Source organism: Erinaceus europaeus, chromosome 1, assembly GCF_950295315.1.
Source record: "Erinaceus europaeus chromosome 1, mEriEur2.1, whole genome shotgun sequence".
NCBI lineage: Eukaryota > Metazoa > Chordata > Mammalia > Eulipotyphla > Erinaceidae > Erinaceus > Erinaceus europaeus.
This window is the reverse complement of record NC_080162.1, coordinates 30,180,687-30,194,363: the sequence shown is the minus strand read 5'-3', so window position 1 is coordinate 30,194,363 and position 13,677 is coordinate 30,180,687. Positions and strand designations below refer to the sequence as shown.

Sequence of the window (13,677 nt, the reverse complement as noted above, 5' to 3'; positions counted from 1 at the left end):
CCATGGAGAAAGACAAAGAAAAGGCTACACAAAATCATACACAAACTGGCTGTGATGTCAACATCAGAACCCTGTTCCAGGGGTCCTCACGTGAAATGAGGATTATATCCCACAATTAGGTTATAAAATACTCAGGCTGAGGGGCAGGAGGGTAGATAAAGGTATAAATGGGGTTCAGAGCAGGTGTCCAGACCAACCCTGACCTGAAGTCCAAGAGTCTTTTTACTCGCCGCCAAGCTCTTTCTTTTCCCAAGGAACATTCCTGGTCTTGCCACTGTCCCCTGAGATTAGAGAGGTGATCTTTCAGGTCTTTCCCAAGGTTAACTATGGCCATTTAATGCCTTGGATTTGGCCCAGTTAAACCTCTCTGTGATTGTGCTTAGGTGAGTAAGTGAAAAGGTAAAAGACAACTACCCGATAGTTCTGCTCCTATGTGGAATTTGCTCAAATGTGGAATATAAAGAATCTGCTCATATGTGAAAATTCAAGGAAAGAAAGGGTAAAAGAAAGAAGGAAACAAGGAAAGCAAACTTTCTCTAAGACCAAAAACTATGGGAGGGGCACGGAATTTTGATGGTAGGTGTGGTATGGAACTATACCCCTATAATCTTACAGTCTTATAAATCATTATTAAATCAGTAAAAAAAATACATTAAAATTTAAAAATCAGGGGAGTCAGGCGGTAGCACAGCGGGTTAAGTGCAGGTGGCACAAAGAGCAAGGACTGGCTTAAGGATCCGTGTTCGAGCCCCCGGCTCCCCACCTGAAGGGGTGTCGCTTCACAAGCAGTGAAGCAGGTCTGCAGGTGTCTGTCTTTCTCTCTCCCTCTCTGTCTTCCCCTCTTCTCTCCATTTCTCTCTGTCCTATCTAACAACAATGACATCAATAACAACAATAATAACTACAACAATAAAACAGCAAGAGCAACAAAAGGGAATAAATAAATACTTAAAAAATTTAAAAATCATAAAAAAATTACCCATCAAAGGAAAGCTAGAAGAAAAAAGTCCTCTCTGAGTGACTAGGAAGATGATTTAACTGAAAGAGCACTGGACTTGCATGTACTGGAGCAGTGCTCTGGTTTTTCCTCTCTCTCTCTCTCTCTCTCTCTCCACACACACACACCCATCTCATGTGAAACTGTGTGTGTTTCATATGTAATTTATTTATATTTATTATTTTTTTTTGCCTCCAGGGTTATTGCTGGGGCTCAGTGCCTGCACTATGAATCCACTGCTCCTAGAAGCTATTCCCCCCTTTTGTTTAACATTGTTATTATTGTCATTGCTGTCATTGTTGTTGGATAGGACCTGCTTCACCGCCTGTGAAGCGACCCCCCTGAAGGTGGGAAGCTGGGGCCTCCAACCGGGATCCTTGAGTTGGTCCTTGTGCTTCACACCATGTGTGCTCAACCCGCTGTGCTACTGCCTGACCCCCCATATGTAATTTTTAAAATGTTCCTAGGGCCAGGAGTATAGCTCACTCAGTAGAGCATCTGCCTTACCAGGCGGGAAGCCACAGGTGTAAACCCTAGTATCAGCGGAGCGCCATAACAAGGAGGTGTTTTGGAGAACCTGAAAAGATGGTAGAGCAGTGCTGTGATGTCTCTCTCTTTGAAATTAAAAAAAAAAAAAGTCAGCACAAGAACAGTGGATTACAAACGTGCAAAAAATTTTTTCTTAATTTTTTTATCTTTATTTATTTATTGGATAGAGACAGTTAGAAATCAAGAGGGAAAGGAGAGATAGAGAGGGTGAGAGATAAAGAGACGCCTGCTTCACCACCTGAGAAGCTTTCCCCCTGTAGGTGGGGACTGGGGGCTCGAACCTGAGTCCTTGAGCATTGTAACATGTGCGCTCAACCAAGTGCGACACCACCTGGCCCTGCAAAAAAATTTTAACTTAAAAAAAAAAATCCAAGGGGCGTGGTCTGGGAGGTGGTGCCTGTGGATAAAACACTAGACTCTCAAGCTCCATGTCATGAGTTCAATCCAGGGCAGCACATGTACCAGAGTGATGTCTGGTTCTTTCTCTCCTATCTTTCTCACTAGTAAATAAATAAATAAATAAATTTATTATTTTTATTTATAGAAAGGAAACATTGTCAAAACCATAGGACAATTCCCACCACCAGACTTCGTATGCCAACCCCTTCACTGATAGCTTTACTATTCTTTAACCCTCTGTGAGTATGGACTCAAGATCATTGTGGGATGCAGAAGGTTGAAGGTCTGGCTTCTGCAATTGATTCCCCGCTGAACATGGGCGTTGACAGGTAGATCCATACTTCCAGCCTGTCTCTCTCTTTCCCTAGTGGGGAAGGGCTCTGGGAGGCGGAGCTCCAAGGCACATTGGTGGGGCTGTCTGTCTAGGGAAGTCTGGTTGCATCCTGCTCGCATCTGGAACCTGGTGGCTGAAAGAGAGTTAACACACAAAGCCAAATTGTTGAACAATCATGGACCTAAAGGCTGGAATAGTGCAGATGAAGGGTAGGGGGGGTCCCCCATTTTGTAGATATCTAGTAGGCATATTTTAGTTATATTTCAAAGTGCCTGTAGCTATACTAGTGGGTTTTTTTGTTTGTTTGTTTGTTTGGTTGGTTTTTTGCCTGAGCCTGAAATCTGATATGCAGGTGGATCCTAATTATTGTCTGGGGAGATGATGTCATGGCTGGGAAAAGGACCAGGAAGCTGGATCAGGGAAGAGAGTAGCTCCCTAATATGAGGAAGGGGTATAAATATTGTTGACTGTAAACCCCACTGATTTGATGTCATCTGGGGCCCATAATTAGCTTAGGAGCCTGTGTGACCTCTGCATCCCTCTAGATCTGAGCTCACATTCTGTGGTCATGAGTAGGAACATTCCATGCCGCCCCAGTATCGACCCATCTTCCTCAGGTATAGCATAGAGTATGTTGTCCATCCTCCCTTCGGAGGAAGGAACATTCTCTTCCATTGTTGATCCAAGTTGAGGGCAAGGTCCTATGGGGGCCCACAAAGGGGTCTATTTTGTTGTTCCTGATAGAGATGACCGGTAACAGTGGAGAGAGGGGTTTATTCAAGTTCTAGGCCCATCAAGTCTGTTTGGGAATCTCAGGACTCCCCGATTAGGGCACCAGCTGGTGGAATGGCCTGATAGTGACTAAAGTGTCATCATTAAAAAAAAGAAGAAGAAGAATCCAAGCCGGCTGGGCGGTGGCTCACTCGGTTAAGTGCACATAGTGTGAAACGGAAGGGTCTCCGCTTAGCCCCCAGCTCCCCACCTGTAGGTACTCCACTCACAAGTGGTGAAGCAGGTCTGCAGATGTCTATCTTTCTCTCTCCCTCTCTACTTCTCCCTGCCTCAATTTCTCTCTGTCCTATCCAAAACAATGGAAAATAGCTGCCGGGAGCAGTGGATTTGTAGCGCAGGCACCAAGCCCCAGCGATAACCTTGGAGGCAAAAAAAGAATAAAGAAAAAAATCCATCCTGCTCTCTAGAAGCCCTATTCATTCACCCACACTCCCAAAGCTTTCTCCAACCCCGTCCAGATAACTGATAGCTCTTAGATATTGGCACTTTAGCCGCACCCACACTGGGTCTCTGAAGGAGAACCTAGGCTCTGTGCTCCAGGGAGCTAGGACTCAGAGCCTGCTGGGGATCCCTGAGCCCTAGTGAGAGCTGCTGGGGGCAGCTGTGGCCAAGGACTATCATGAAGACTCCAAAGTCCCTCCTACCCCCCCTCTCATTCTCTGCCCCACCCCTGTGGTACTGGGGGTCCCTGGCCAGGAGCCTCAGGGCTTGACTCTGTGGGAAGCCCACTCCTATCAGTGAAGACTAAAGACAGTGTCTAAAAGAGTGTGGGCAGCAGGGGGAAGCAGATGATGTAGCAGGTGCTAGGGAAGTCCCCATACTGTCTCTTACCATCTGGGGATCTACCTGGGCCAGAGACTCCAGCAGCACCAGCAAGGCCAACACCAGCATGGCTAAGTGGTAGGGTCCTGTGTCAGAGAGTATGGACCAGCTCTGAAAGAGAGATGAGTTCTGTGTTACAAGCAAGCAGATCAGATTGAGGTGGTGAGTGGGGACAGCATAATGGTTATACAAAAAGACATTCATGCTTGAGGCTCCAAAGTCTCAGGTTCTGTCCTCTGCACTACCACATGCGAGAGCTGAGCAGTGTTCTGCACTCCCTCTGTACCTCTCTTATAAAAATAAAACAAACAAGGACCGGCATAAGGATCCCGGTTCAAGCCTCCAGCTCCCCACCTGCAGGGGAGTCACTTCACAGGCAGTGAAGCAGGTCTGCTGGTGTCTATCTTTCTCTCCCCCTCTCTGTCTTTCCCTCCTCTCTCCATTTCTCTCTGTCCTATTCAACAACGACATCAATAACAACAACAATAATATTTACAACAATAAGACAAGGGCAACAAAATGGAATAAATAAATAAATATTTTAAATATATATATATATAAATAAATAAAAGAAGACCCAAACTGGCTAAAACTCATCAGGGCAGGGGGAAAAAGGTACTACTTAAGTCTGTTTCTGTTTGAACTTTCAGTGTAGGTCAAAAGAGAGAAACTGAGCCTGGGTCTGTCTGGTTGGTGGCACACATATTATAGTGTGCAAGGACCTGGGTTCATGCGCTTGGTCATCACCTACAGCGAGAAACTTCACAAGCACTAAAGCAGTTTTACAGGTGTCTATCTCTATCACCCCCCACACACATCCTCTCAATTTTTATCATATCTAATTAAAGAAATGAGGAAAGGTGGTGGAGAGGATGCCACTGGAAGTTGTCTGAGTTGCCAACCTTGGGGCTTTTGTGTATAGCAGCACAGACTATGTACCATTCAACTCCTGGGGGTTTCAGACACATAGGCTAAATTGCCTGTGGTGGATGACACCCCACAGAATTGTGCAATACATAGCCCAACTGACTTCCAGTCAGCTATATGCTGACAATGATGCTGAGGTTGGAGGTCAGGGTGTCTAAGGGCCAAGGCTGAGGAAGTGGGGTGGTTGAACATGATCAGAATTCTGCTGCCGGGTTCCTGAAACCTTTGTGGAGGAAAGAGATCAGGATGTGAAGACACCCTTCTTGTCTCCCTCCTGTTCCTCATACCCATAGGGCTCCCCTTAATTGTTCTCCTTCCAACTTACCCCCAGACTTGATTTTTTTTTGCCTCCAGGGTTATCCCTGAGGTTCACTGCCTGCACTATAAATCCACTGCTCCTGGAGGCCAATTTTTTCCCCTTTTGTTGCCCTTGTTGTTTTTATTGTTGTAGTTATTATTGTTGTCATTGTTGGATAGGACAGAGAGAAATCAAGAGAAGAGGGGAAGACAGAGAGGAGGAGAGGAAAAATAGACACCTGCAGACATGCTTCACCATTTGTGAAACTACCCCCCTGCAGGTGAGGAGCCTGAGGCTCAAACTGGGATCCTTACACTGGTTCTTGCCCTTTGCACCATGTGCCTTTAACCTGCTGTGCTACTGCCTGGCTCCTGTCTCCCCAGACTCAATTCTAACTCCCCTTCCATCCCTAATTTCTCCATCACATTTACCCCCAAACTCTAAATCTAGCCCTCTGTCCTGACCTAATCCTCACCCCCCCCAAGATGCTCATTCACCAGACAGCATGTGGGAAGAGTGGCTAGAGTACTTCCCTATTTTATTCAGAGATAAAATTGTTCTAGAGTGGGCCAGATATGGTTCCTCTGGTAACCCACACACTTTACCATATGCAAGGACCTTAGTTTGAACTCCCAGCTACCACATGGGAGCACTTGCACAGATAAAACTTCATGAGCTGGGCAGAGGGTAGATAGCCTAATGGTTATGCAAAGGGACTCTCATGACTAAGGCATTGGTGATCCATTCCCTATGTGGGACTTCAGGACTATGTTCTTGCTCCAAATGCACTGACATCAGTCAGGAAGGCAGTGAGTCAGTGGAAATAGGAAGGCGTCTGGAGAGACCTAAGAAAGAGGTTTTGTCCTAATGGGGTTACACACAACACCTCACACAGATGACTAATAACCATAGTACATAAAGAGCTTAGCAAGCTCAGCCCACCCCCCTCAAAAAAAAAAAAGCAACCCCACAGAAAACTGGGCAAAGGACATAGAAAGATATTTCATTGAAACAGAGATCCAGAGAGGCAATAGTTTTATGAGAAAGTGCTCAAAGTCACTGATCAGCAGAGAAATGCAAATAAAAATAACAGTGAAATATCACTTTACACCTATGAGAATGTCATATCCGAAAGGACAGAAACAACAGATGTTGAAGAGGATGTGGGGGAAAAGGGACACTTTTGCACTGCTGGTGGGAGTATGAAATGGTCCAACCACTGTGGAAAGCAGTCTGGAGATTTCTCAGCACACTAGCAATCAACCTACCCTACAGCCCGGCTATTTCTTTTCTAGGGATATACCTAAAGGAAACAAAAACATTTATCAGAAGAAATCTATGTATACTAATGTTCATAGCAGCACAATTTATAATAGCCAGAACCTGGAAGCAATCCAGATGTTGAACATCAGATGAATGGCTAAAAAATTGAGAGACATTTATGGGATACTACTCAGCTGTCAAAATGATGAAGTCATTTCCTTTGTGTCATCTTGGATGAAACTTGAAAATATCATATTAAGCAATATAAGCCAAAAGGAGAAGGACAAATACCAAATGATCTCACTTATAAGCAGGACTTAAAGGGAGAGAAAGAACCAAGTGAAACATGGATTGGACAAAGTATATTGTATCAAATTAAAAGACTCTGGGGAAGGAGGGAGAGGGATGTGCTGGTATGCTTCTAAATTCTGCTTCTAAGACCCCTTCTGTTTCGTTGGTTTAATCCCCCCTGCTTAACACTGTATTCTATTTACATAACCACTGTTCACTAAGCACCACCCTGCCTCCAGGGGATTGGTTTAATCCTCACTGTTTTGCACGCTTTTTCCTTCTCCCCACCCCCTATCCTACCTATATCCTCTTCGGACCAGACTCTTCCACCTCAGGATATATAAGGGCAAGATTGTGATTAGAGATAGCTTAGATTGCGCTGCGTTCCACATGAATAAACACTGAATTGCGTACCACTCAGCCGTGAGTTCCTGGTCGTCTCTCTCTCCCACCTGCGAAGCTAGCCCGACAGGGATGAGTTCTCCACTATAAACTAAGCTCACACACACAAAGAATTCAATATCTTATACTAATGTAATGAGTTTTCCACTATAAACCAAGCTCACACACACAAAGAATTCAATATCTTATACTAATGTGTATTAATACCACCATGTTGTTTTAGCCAGTCACCTGTCATCAATTTTTGTTATATTAAAATATTGCATTTTTAAAATTAAAAAAGAAAAAGAAAGAAAATGTCTTTCCATAGGTCTCTGAAAGCAAAAAAAAATGTGGGGAGTTCAGGCGCAGGGGGGCAGGGGTGAGGGCAGGTAGAGAGTGAATTTTGGGGTCCAAAACAGAGAGGCAAATGGTATAACAAAGAGAGAACATTATATCAAGCAGGGCTTGTGTGAGATCATGGCCAATAGGTAGCAGGAGCTCCTGGTCCATTCAGCTAAGCCTGGTTTCATAGCTACAGCCACACTTTCCCTCCAGAGAGCTCACTGAGGGAAAGATATGAAGAGATTCAGGAAGGTCCAGACAACCCTCGGGGGCTAATATTGGCTGTGCTGCTGCCTTGGCGGGGTTCACCAGGCTTTCAGCTGAGGAAACAGAACAGGTCTGTACTAGGACCATAGAGGAAAAACATCATCCCTTCCCTTCTATGCTTATCACCCTTTTTCTGTCTAGATTTTCTTCTTTTTTTTTTTTTTAATGTTTTATTTTTATTTATTTATTCCCTTTTGTTGCCCTTGTTGTTTTATTGTTGTAGTTATTATTGTTGTTGTCATCGTTGTTGGATAGGACAGAGAGAAATGGAGAGAGGAGGGGAAGACAGAGAGGAGGAGAGAAAGATAGACACCTGCAGACCTGCTTCACCGCCTGTGAAGCGACTCCCCTGCAGGTGGGGAGCCGGGGTTTGAACCGGGATCCTTATGCCGGTCCTTGTGCTTTGCGCCACCTGCGCTTAACCCGCTGCGCTACAGCCCGACTCCCCTCTGTCTAGATTTTCTATCCTCTCTGGGGCCTGAAGAATCTGCCCTTGGGTAGATGTGAGTTTGGGATAAAGAGAAGTTCCTGTTAAAAGGCTATGTCTACCAGGCCCTTGTGAGACCTTGTGTCAGTGAGGGAAGCCCAGATGCTTGAGGAGTGGGTTCAATCTTTTTCAACCCTTACTATTGGCCACACACAGTCCTGACAACAAACCTCTAAACTATCGAACTTCCAGCCTTAGCACATAGAGTCCAACTACCTATAAAACTTTTCCCTGCTCTTAATCCAACTATCACCTGTTTCTCATCAACAACCCAGCCCGGTCCCTGGCCAACCCTGAACCTTTGCTCTCTGCCCACCCCCAGCCCTTGACCTCTCAGTTCTAATGGCACCCAACCTTCCCCCCACACATAAACACCCTGTTAGGCACTCACATGTCCACTCAGCTCTGGGCTGCACCTCGCAGCTGCTGGTCCAGTTGACGGAGCTGGCAGAGGAAGCCTCTGTTGGGGAAGACCCACCGGTGCTGCCTCACGGTGACCACTGCCTGGCGCAGAGACAGCTGCTGGTGCAGCATGAGGTAGGCCAGGACCAGTGTGGCTGAGCGGCTCACACCAACCACACAGTGCACCAGGACCTTAGCTGAGGAAGACAACTTGATGAAAGACCCTTCCCACCAACCATCCCAATCTAGGGGCTGGGGTAAGACCAAAGTTCCTTTTCCTGCTTTGCCTTGTTTTTGAGTAAATCCTGTGACATTCAGCCTCAATCTTCTGATCTGTCAAATGAGTAGATCAACATCTATTTGCCTCCTCTTGAAATGGCATCTAAATTCGTTAACACGTCTTACAGTACTGTCTGTGAGCTGGGCCCTGCCAATTCTTCTGCCTTATATCAGGAAAGACCCCTCTAACACTTAGTTCCAGGGGGTATTGGGTAAATTTGATTTCCTCATAGTTGTCCAATCCCCTGACTTCCAGCTTTAGCATATACTCATCCAACTTCTGTAAAACTTTTCCCTGCTCTTAGTCTGATCTGCTTCTCGTCTGTCAGGTTTCAGCTGAGACAGGGTTTCCTCTCACAAGATTTCATGATCACTCATGGTATCATTGAATCCCAGAAGAGCTCAGCTTTTTTGCTTATGACCCAGCTAATACTGTTGTAGAAGGAAGCTTCCTGCATCCATTGTTCTCTTGTAGTTCTTCATTTTTCCTCACTATGAGTAGCAGTCACAGTACTTCATGATTTGACTGCATTTCCACCATACATATAATGGCAAATTTCATGAGATGAGAGGCCTAGTTTTGTCCTGGCACAGAGTTCCAGTATCTATTATATCCCTGTGTCTTGCTCAGAAAAAAAAATAAATAAACGGCTGGTGAATGGTTGAAGTAGAACAGATGGATGTCAGAGTGCATTGAATGTTAAGAATAAAGAAAGGTGCTGGGCAGTGGTGCACCTGGTTGAGCACACATGTTACAATGACGAGGACCTGGGTTCAAGCCCCACTTGCAGGGGGGAAGCTTTGCAAGTGGTGAAGCAGGGCTGCAGGTGTCTCTCTCTCTATCTCCCCTACCCTCTTGATTTCTGGTTGTCTCTATACAACAAATAAAGATTGAAAGAAAGAAGGAAAGGAAACAAAAAAATTCTGTTGTGGCTCAGGAGCTGATGCAGTGAATAAAATATTGGATTCTAAAGTGTGAGATCCTAAGTTTTATACCTAGTATTACTATGTGCCATAATGATGCTTTGGTTCTCTCTCCTTCTGTCTGATTAATGAATACATAGATTTTTTTTTATTAAGTTCAATGAATGTACTCTTGTCTTTTCCATTACAAAGATGAGAAACTGAAGTTCAGAGAGGGATACTGATTTTCCCTGGGGTCTGGGAGCAAGGGCGCAGCTGTCACCAAGGATGAACGCAAAGTAGTTCTTATTTCTTTTGTTATACACTGTGTGTTAGCTTTGTTTGCTTGGCCCCCATCTGAAAGTACTCTGGGACAGAAACCAGACATGGACCTACCAAATGGTGATGTGCCACAGCTGAGTGATACAAATAAAGAGGGCTTTTTAAAATTTGATGTGAATGCAAGCAGTACCACCTTGTTTCATGTTTCACTTCAGATTGTGTCCAGAGATGCCAGGCGTGGAATGTCCACCCTCCAGCTTCATTACTCTGCCACCAAGTTGCAGATGCTACTATGACACCAACCTGATTTCCCTGGGCAGAGGACCTCACGAATGTGTGCTGGAACCCCACCTCTCCAGAGCCCTGCTCCACTAGGGAAAGATAGAAACAGGCTGGGAGTATGGATTGACTTGCCAAAACACATGTTCAATGGAGAAGCAATTACAGAAGGCAAACGTTCCACCTTCTGCACCCCATAATGATCCTGGGTCCATAATCCCAGAGGGATAAAGAATAGGAAAACTTTCAAAGGAGGGGATGGGATATGGAGTTTTGGTGGTGGGGATTGTGCGGAACTATACCCCTCTTATCCTGTGGTCTTGTCAATAAATTTTTAAAAATTTGATGTGATTGGCTGGTTTATTATTATTATTGTTATTATTTCCACCAGGGTTACTGGTTGGACAATGCCTGTACAACAAATCCACTACTATCAGTAGCCATTTTAATTTATTTTTATCTTTATTTATTTATTGGATAGAGACAGCCAGAAATTGAGAGGGAAGGGGATGATAGAGAGGGAGACAGAGAGACACCTGTAACACTGCTTCATCACTTGTGAAGCCCCCCCGCCCCGCAGGTGGGGGCCAGGGGCTCAAACTCAGATCCTTGGGCATTGTAACATACGCGCTCAACCGGGTGCACCACCACCTGGATCCTTCAGCAGCCATTTATCTTTTTTTTCTTTCTTTTCTATTTTAGGACAGAGAGATTGAAAAGGAGACAGAAAGGGAAAGAGAGAGAAACCTGCAGACCTACTTTATCACTTGTGAAGCTTCTTTTCTGCAGGTGGGGAGCAGGGCCATGAACCTGGGTCCTCACACATGGTAATGTTTAGAGGTGCTACCAACCCACCCCCAATGGCTAATTTTTGAAGGAAATTGGACATTCATCCCCTCCTCACCGCCCCTCCCCCCACGATGGAGTAGGGAATGAGTGAAAACTCCAAGACCTACCCCCAGGTGTGCTGAGGGCTTGGTGGATGAAGTCAGCTGCAGAGGAGAAGTAAGCACTGATGTCAAAATCTGGGAGGTCATGGGCTGGCACCCCCAGGTAGCTCACACTGCTACCGTAGTAGTCAGCACCACCCTGACAGTAGAGGCCTCCGTGGGCAGCGTTCAGTACATGGGTGATGCCCAACTTCCATAGTTCAAAACGGTTATTTGCTGTGACCCTGGAGAGGGGAAGAATGGAGCTGATGTTGACTGAGCTGTGGCATCTGGGAAGGTGTCTGCCTGGCATCTTGCTTCAGAGGGCCAAGAGCCAGGAGAAACTAAGTGAGTCTGAACTGGGGTCCACAGTTTACAATCCCACCACTAGAGCTTCCCTATGGATGACTTGGTGGCACAGGGAGTTATTTTTAGACCCTATTTGCTTCCAGAGGTGATCTACCCCTGCCTTGGCCAGGACAAGAAAAAAAGGATTGCTTCAGCCCAAGGGACCTGTTGCCCCTCCCTTCCTACTCCACGCCCTCCCACACACATCCATGAACCCTGCTAATCTGCATGTGTTTCGAGGTGACACCTTCTCTGATTCACCTTCGGTCAGGTTTCCTCAGAAGAGGAAGACTTGGAAACAGAAAGGGGTGCTTTCTGTCTAGGCTGCCTCATGCCCTGTAAACCATGACTTCCCAAGCCTCTGCCTCCTTTACTGTCCGAAGTGTGCCAGCAAACTCTGGAGGGAAACTTAGAAGGTCTTTCTGGCAGGCAAAGAAAAGTCCCTGCTCCCCCTGGTGGCTACACCTGGGAACGGCACTACACCTAGTAATAAAACCACCCTGGAGAAAGAACTTCCCCTGGGATACTGCCAACAAAACTGTTTCTTCTTGCTCCCACCCACTCCTATCTCGTTAAAGAGCCCCAGAATTTTTTTTCTCCTTGTCCCCACCCCTGCAGCCCCTGGGAAAACTACCACTTACGCATCTCCAATGTAAAGATTGGGCCAAACTTCGTCCACACGGCTGGTAGAGACTTTCCCCTCCCTCAAGAGCTCCTCCAATTCCAGGATACTGGGGCAAGGTGAGGTCTCTGCCTCTCCCCTCAGCTCTGGGAGTGAGGCCTCTGCCATAGGCCAGCCCACCCACTCCTCTGTCTTTGAGATCACTCCTCTCTGCTTCTCCTTCCTGGAGATTGGCAGGGACAGGTGGGACAGTAGCAAGTGACTCAGCAAGTTACAGAGGCCTCCAGGAAGGACACGACCTTTTTTTAACCACAAGTCATCACCCCCACCTCCAAACTACATGGCAACATAAAAATCAAATCTACCTTTGCCAAGTCACTTTACCTTTCTCAGCCTCAATTTCTTCAGTGGTAAAGTAAAAGAAATTATATCCACCTCAAAAAAATCTGTGAATATGAAATGAAACAATGGATGTTTAAGAAACTTTAAAAGATTTATTATTTATTTTCCCTTTTGTTGTAGTTATTATTGTTGTTGTCGTCATTGCTGGATAGAACAGAGAGAAATGGAGAGAGGAGGGGAAGACAGAGAGGGAGAGAGAAAGAGAGACACCTGTAGACCTACTTGACCGCTTGTGAAGGGACCTCCCCTGCAGGTGGGGAGCCGGGGCTCGAACCAGGTTCCTTACTCCAGTCCTTGTGATTTATGCTTAACCCACTGCGCTACTGCACAACCCCCCACTTTTCTTTTTTAAGAAAGACTATTCAGGGTCAGCAAAATAGTTCACTTGGATACTGTCCTGCTTTGTTATGTTTATGACTCAGGTTTAAGCCCAACCCTCACCATACTGAAGGAAGATTCAGTGCAATGGCTTCTTTCACTCACTCTCTCTCTTTCTCTGCTTTTATCTAAAATAATAACAATTATAGAAAAAAAGAAAAAGCTTTATCCAATTTTTTATGAGAAAGTTAGAGGGAGAGAGCACAAATTGTTGCTGTACATGGTGGAGATGACAATTACTATTATTGATTATTGAAAGAGAAAGGAAAAGAGGGAGGGAGAACCAGAGCATCACTGTGACACATGTGATGATAGGAATTCAACTCGGGACTTCATCCTTCAGGGTCTGACACTTTGTCCACTGTGCCACCTCCTGAGCACCATCCAGGAAATTCTACTCCATTTATCCTTGTTGCTCACGTGTCGTGCTGGGAATTGAAATCAGTGTCTCACATATTCCAGGTAGGTGCACCACTATTGGATCACCCCCTTGACCCAAGAAACAGTTGCTGAATTTTAGTTTAGGGACCTAAACAAGGCTATTTGGTTCTGAAGATTGAGTTAAAGTAGAGCTCAAGGGCAGAGAGGAGGGGGGTAACTCCCATGTGAACAATAAAGAAAACCTGAAGATCTGAGTGTGGCCACAAGCTGTATAGGAACCTGACGGCTATTGGGTAAATCTCTAGATTTTGGGTCTCAAG

The 13,677-nt window shown here is 45.6% G+C and overlaps 2 protein-coding genes and 1 long non-coding RNA gene across 4 annotated transcripts in view; 1 reads left to right on the top strand and 2 right to left on the bottom strand.

The window, feature by feature from the left end:
* Positions 1-8,682, bottom strand: part of DUSP29 (dual specificity phosphatase 29) — a 92,963-nt gene extending 84,281 nt beyond the window's left edge. The window contains exon 1 of one of the 2 annotated variants that reach the window (XM_060171322.1): positions 8,544-8,682. In XM_060171322.1, the coding sequence (XP_060027305.1) occupies positions 8,544-8,545 (2 nt within the window). In that variant the 5' untranslated portion in view covers positions 8,546-8,682. The remainder of the gene's footprint in view (positions 1-8,543) is intronic. The other variant, XM_060171426.1, reaches the window with a different exon arrangement.
* On the bottom strand, positions 8,552-12,403 carry DUSP13A (dual specificity phosphatase 13A). Its single transcript, XM_007520362.2, has 3 exons — positions 12,216-12,403; positions 11,254-11,471; positions 8,552-8,751 (listed from the first exon to the last, which is right to left on the bottom strand). Exons 1-3 carry the CDS (start codon positions 12,362-12,364, stop codon positions 8,552-8,554), a joined length of 567 nt encoding a protein of 188 aa, XP_007520424.1. The 5' UTR covers positions 12,365-12,403.
* LOC132532829 (uncharacterized) lies at positions 8,672-10,643 on the top strand. The gene is made up of 2 exons (XR_009544777.1): positions 8,672-8,811; positions 10,234-10,643. It is a non-coding gene; the product is annotated as an uncharacterized LOC132532829 (long non-coding RNA).
* Positions 12,404-13,677: the final 1,274 nt, after the last annotated feature.

What these genes read in the sequence shown, in the direction of transcription:
- DUSP13A (XM_007520362.2), bottom strand. Translation starts at nt 12,364, where the DNA reads ATGGCAGAGGCCTCACTCCCAGAGCTGAGGGGAGAGGCAGAGACCTCA. An exon ending in AATCTTTACATTGGAGATGC is followed by an intron (nt 11,472 to 12,215) that starts GTAAGTGGTAGT and finishes TCCCCTCTCCAG; the next exon opens with GGTCACAGCAAATAACCGTT. An exon ending in AGCCCTCAGCACACCTGGGG is followed by an intron (nt 8,752 to 11,253) that starts GTAGGTCTTGGA and finishes TGTCTTCCTCAG; the next exon opens with CTAAGGTCCTGGTGCACTGT.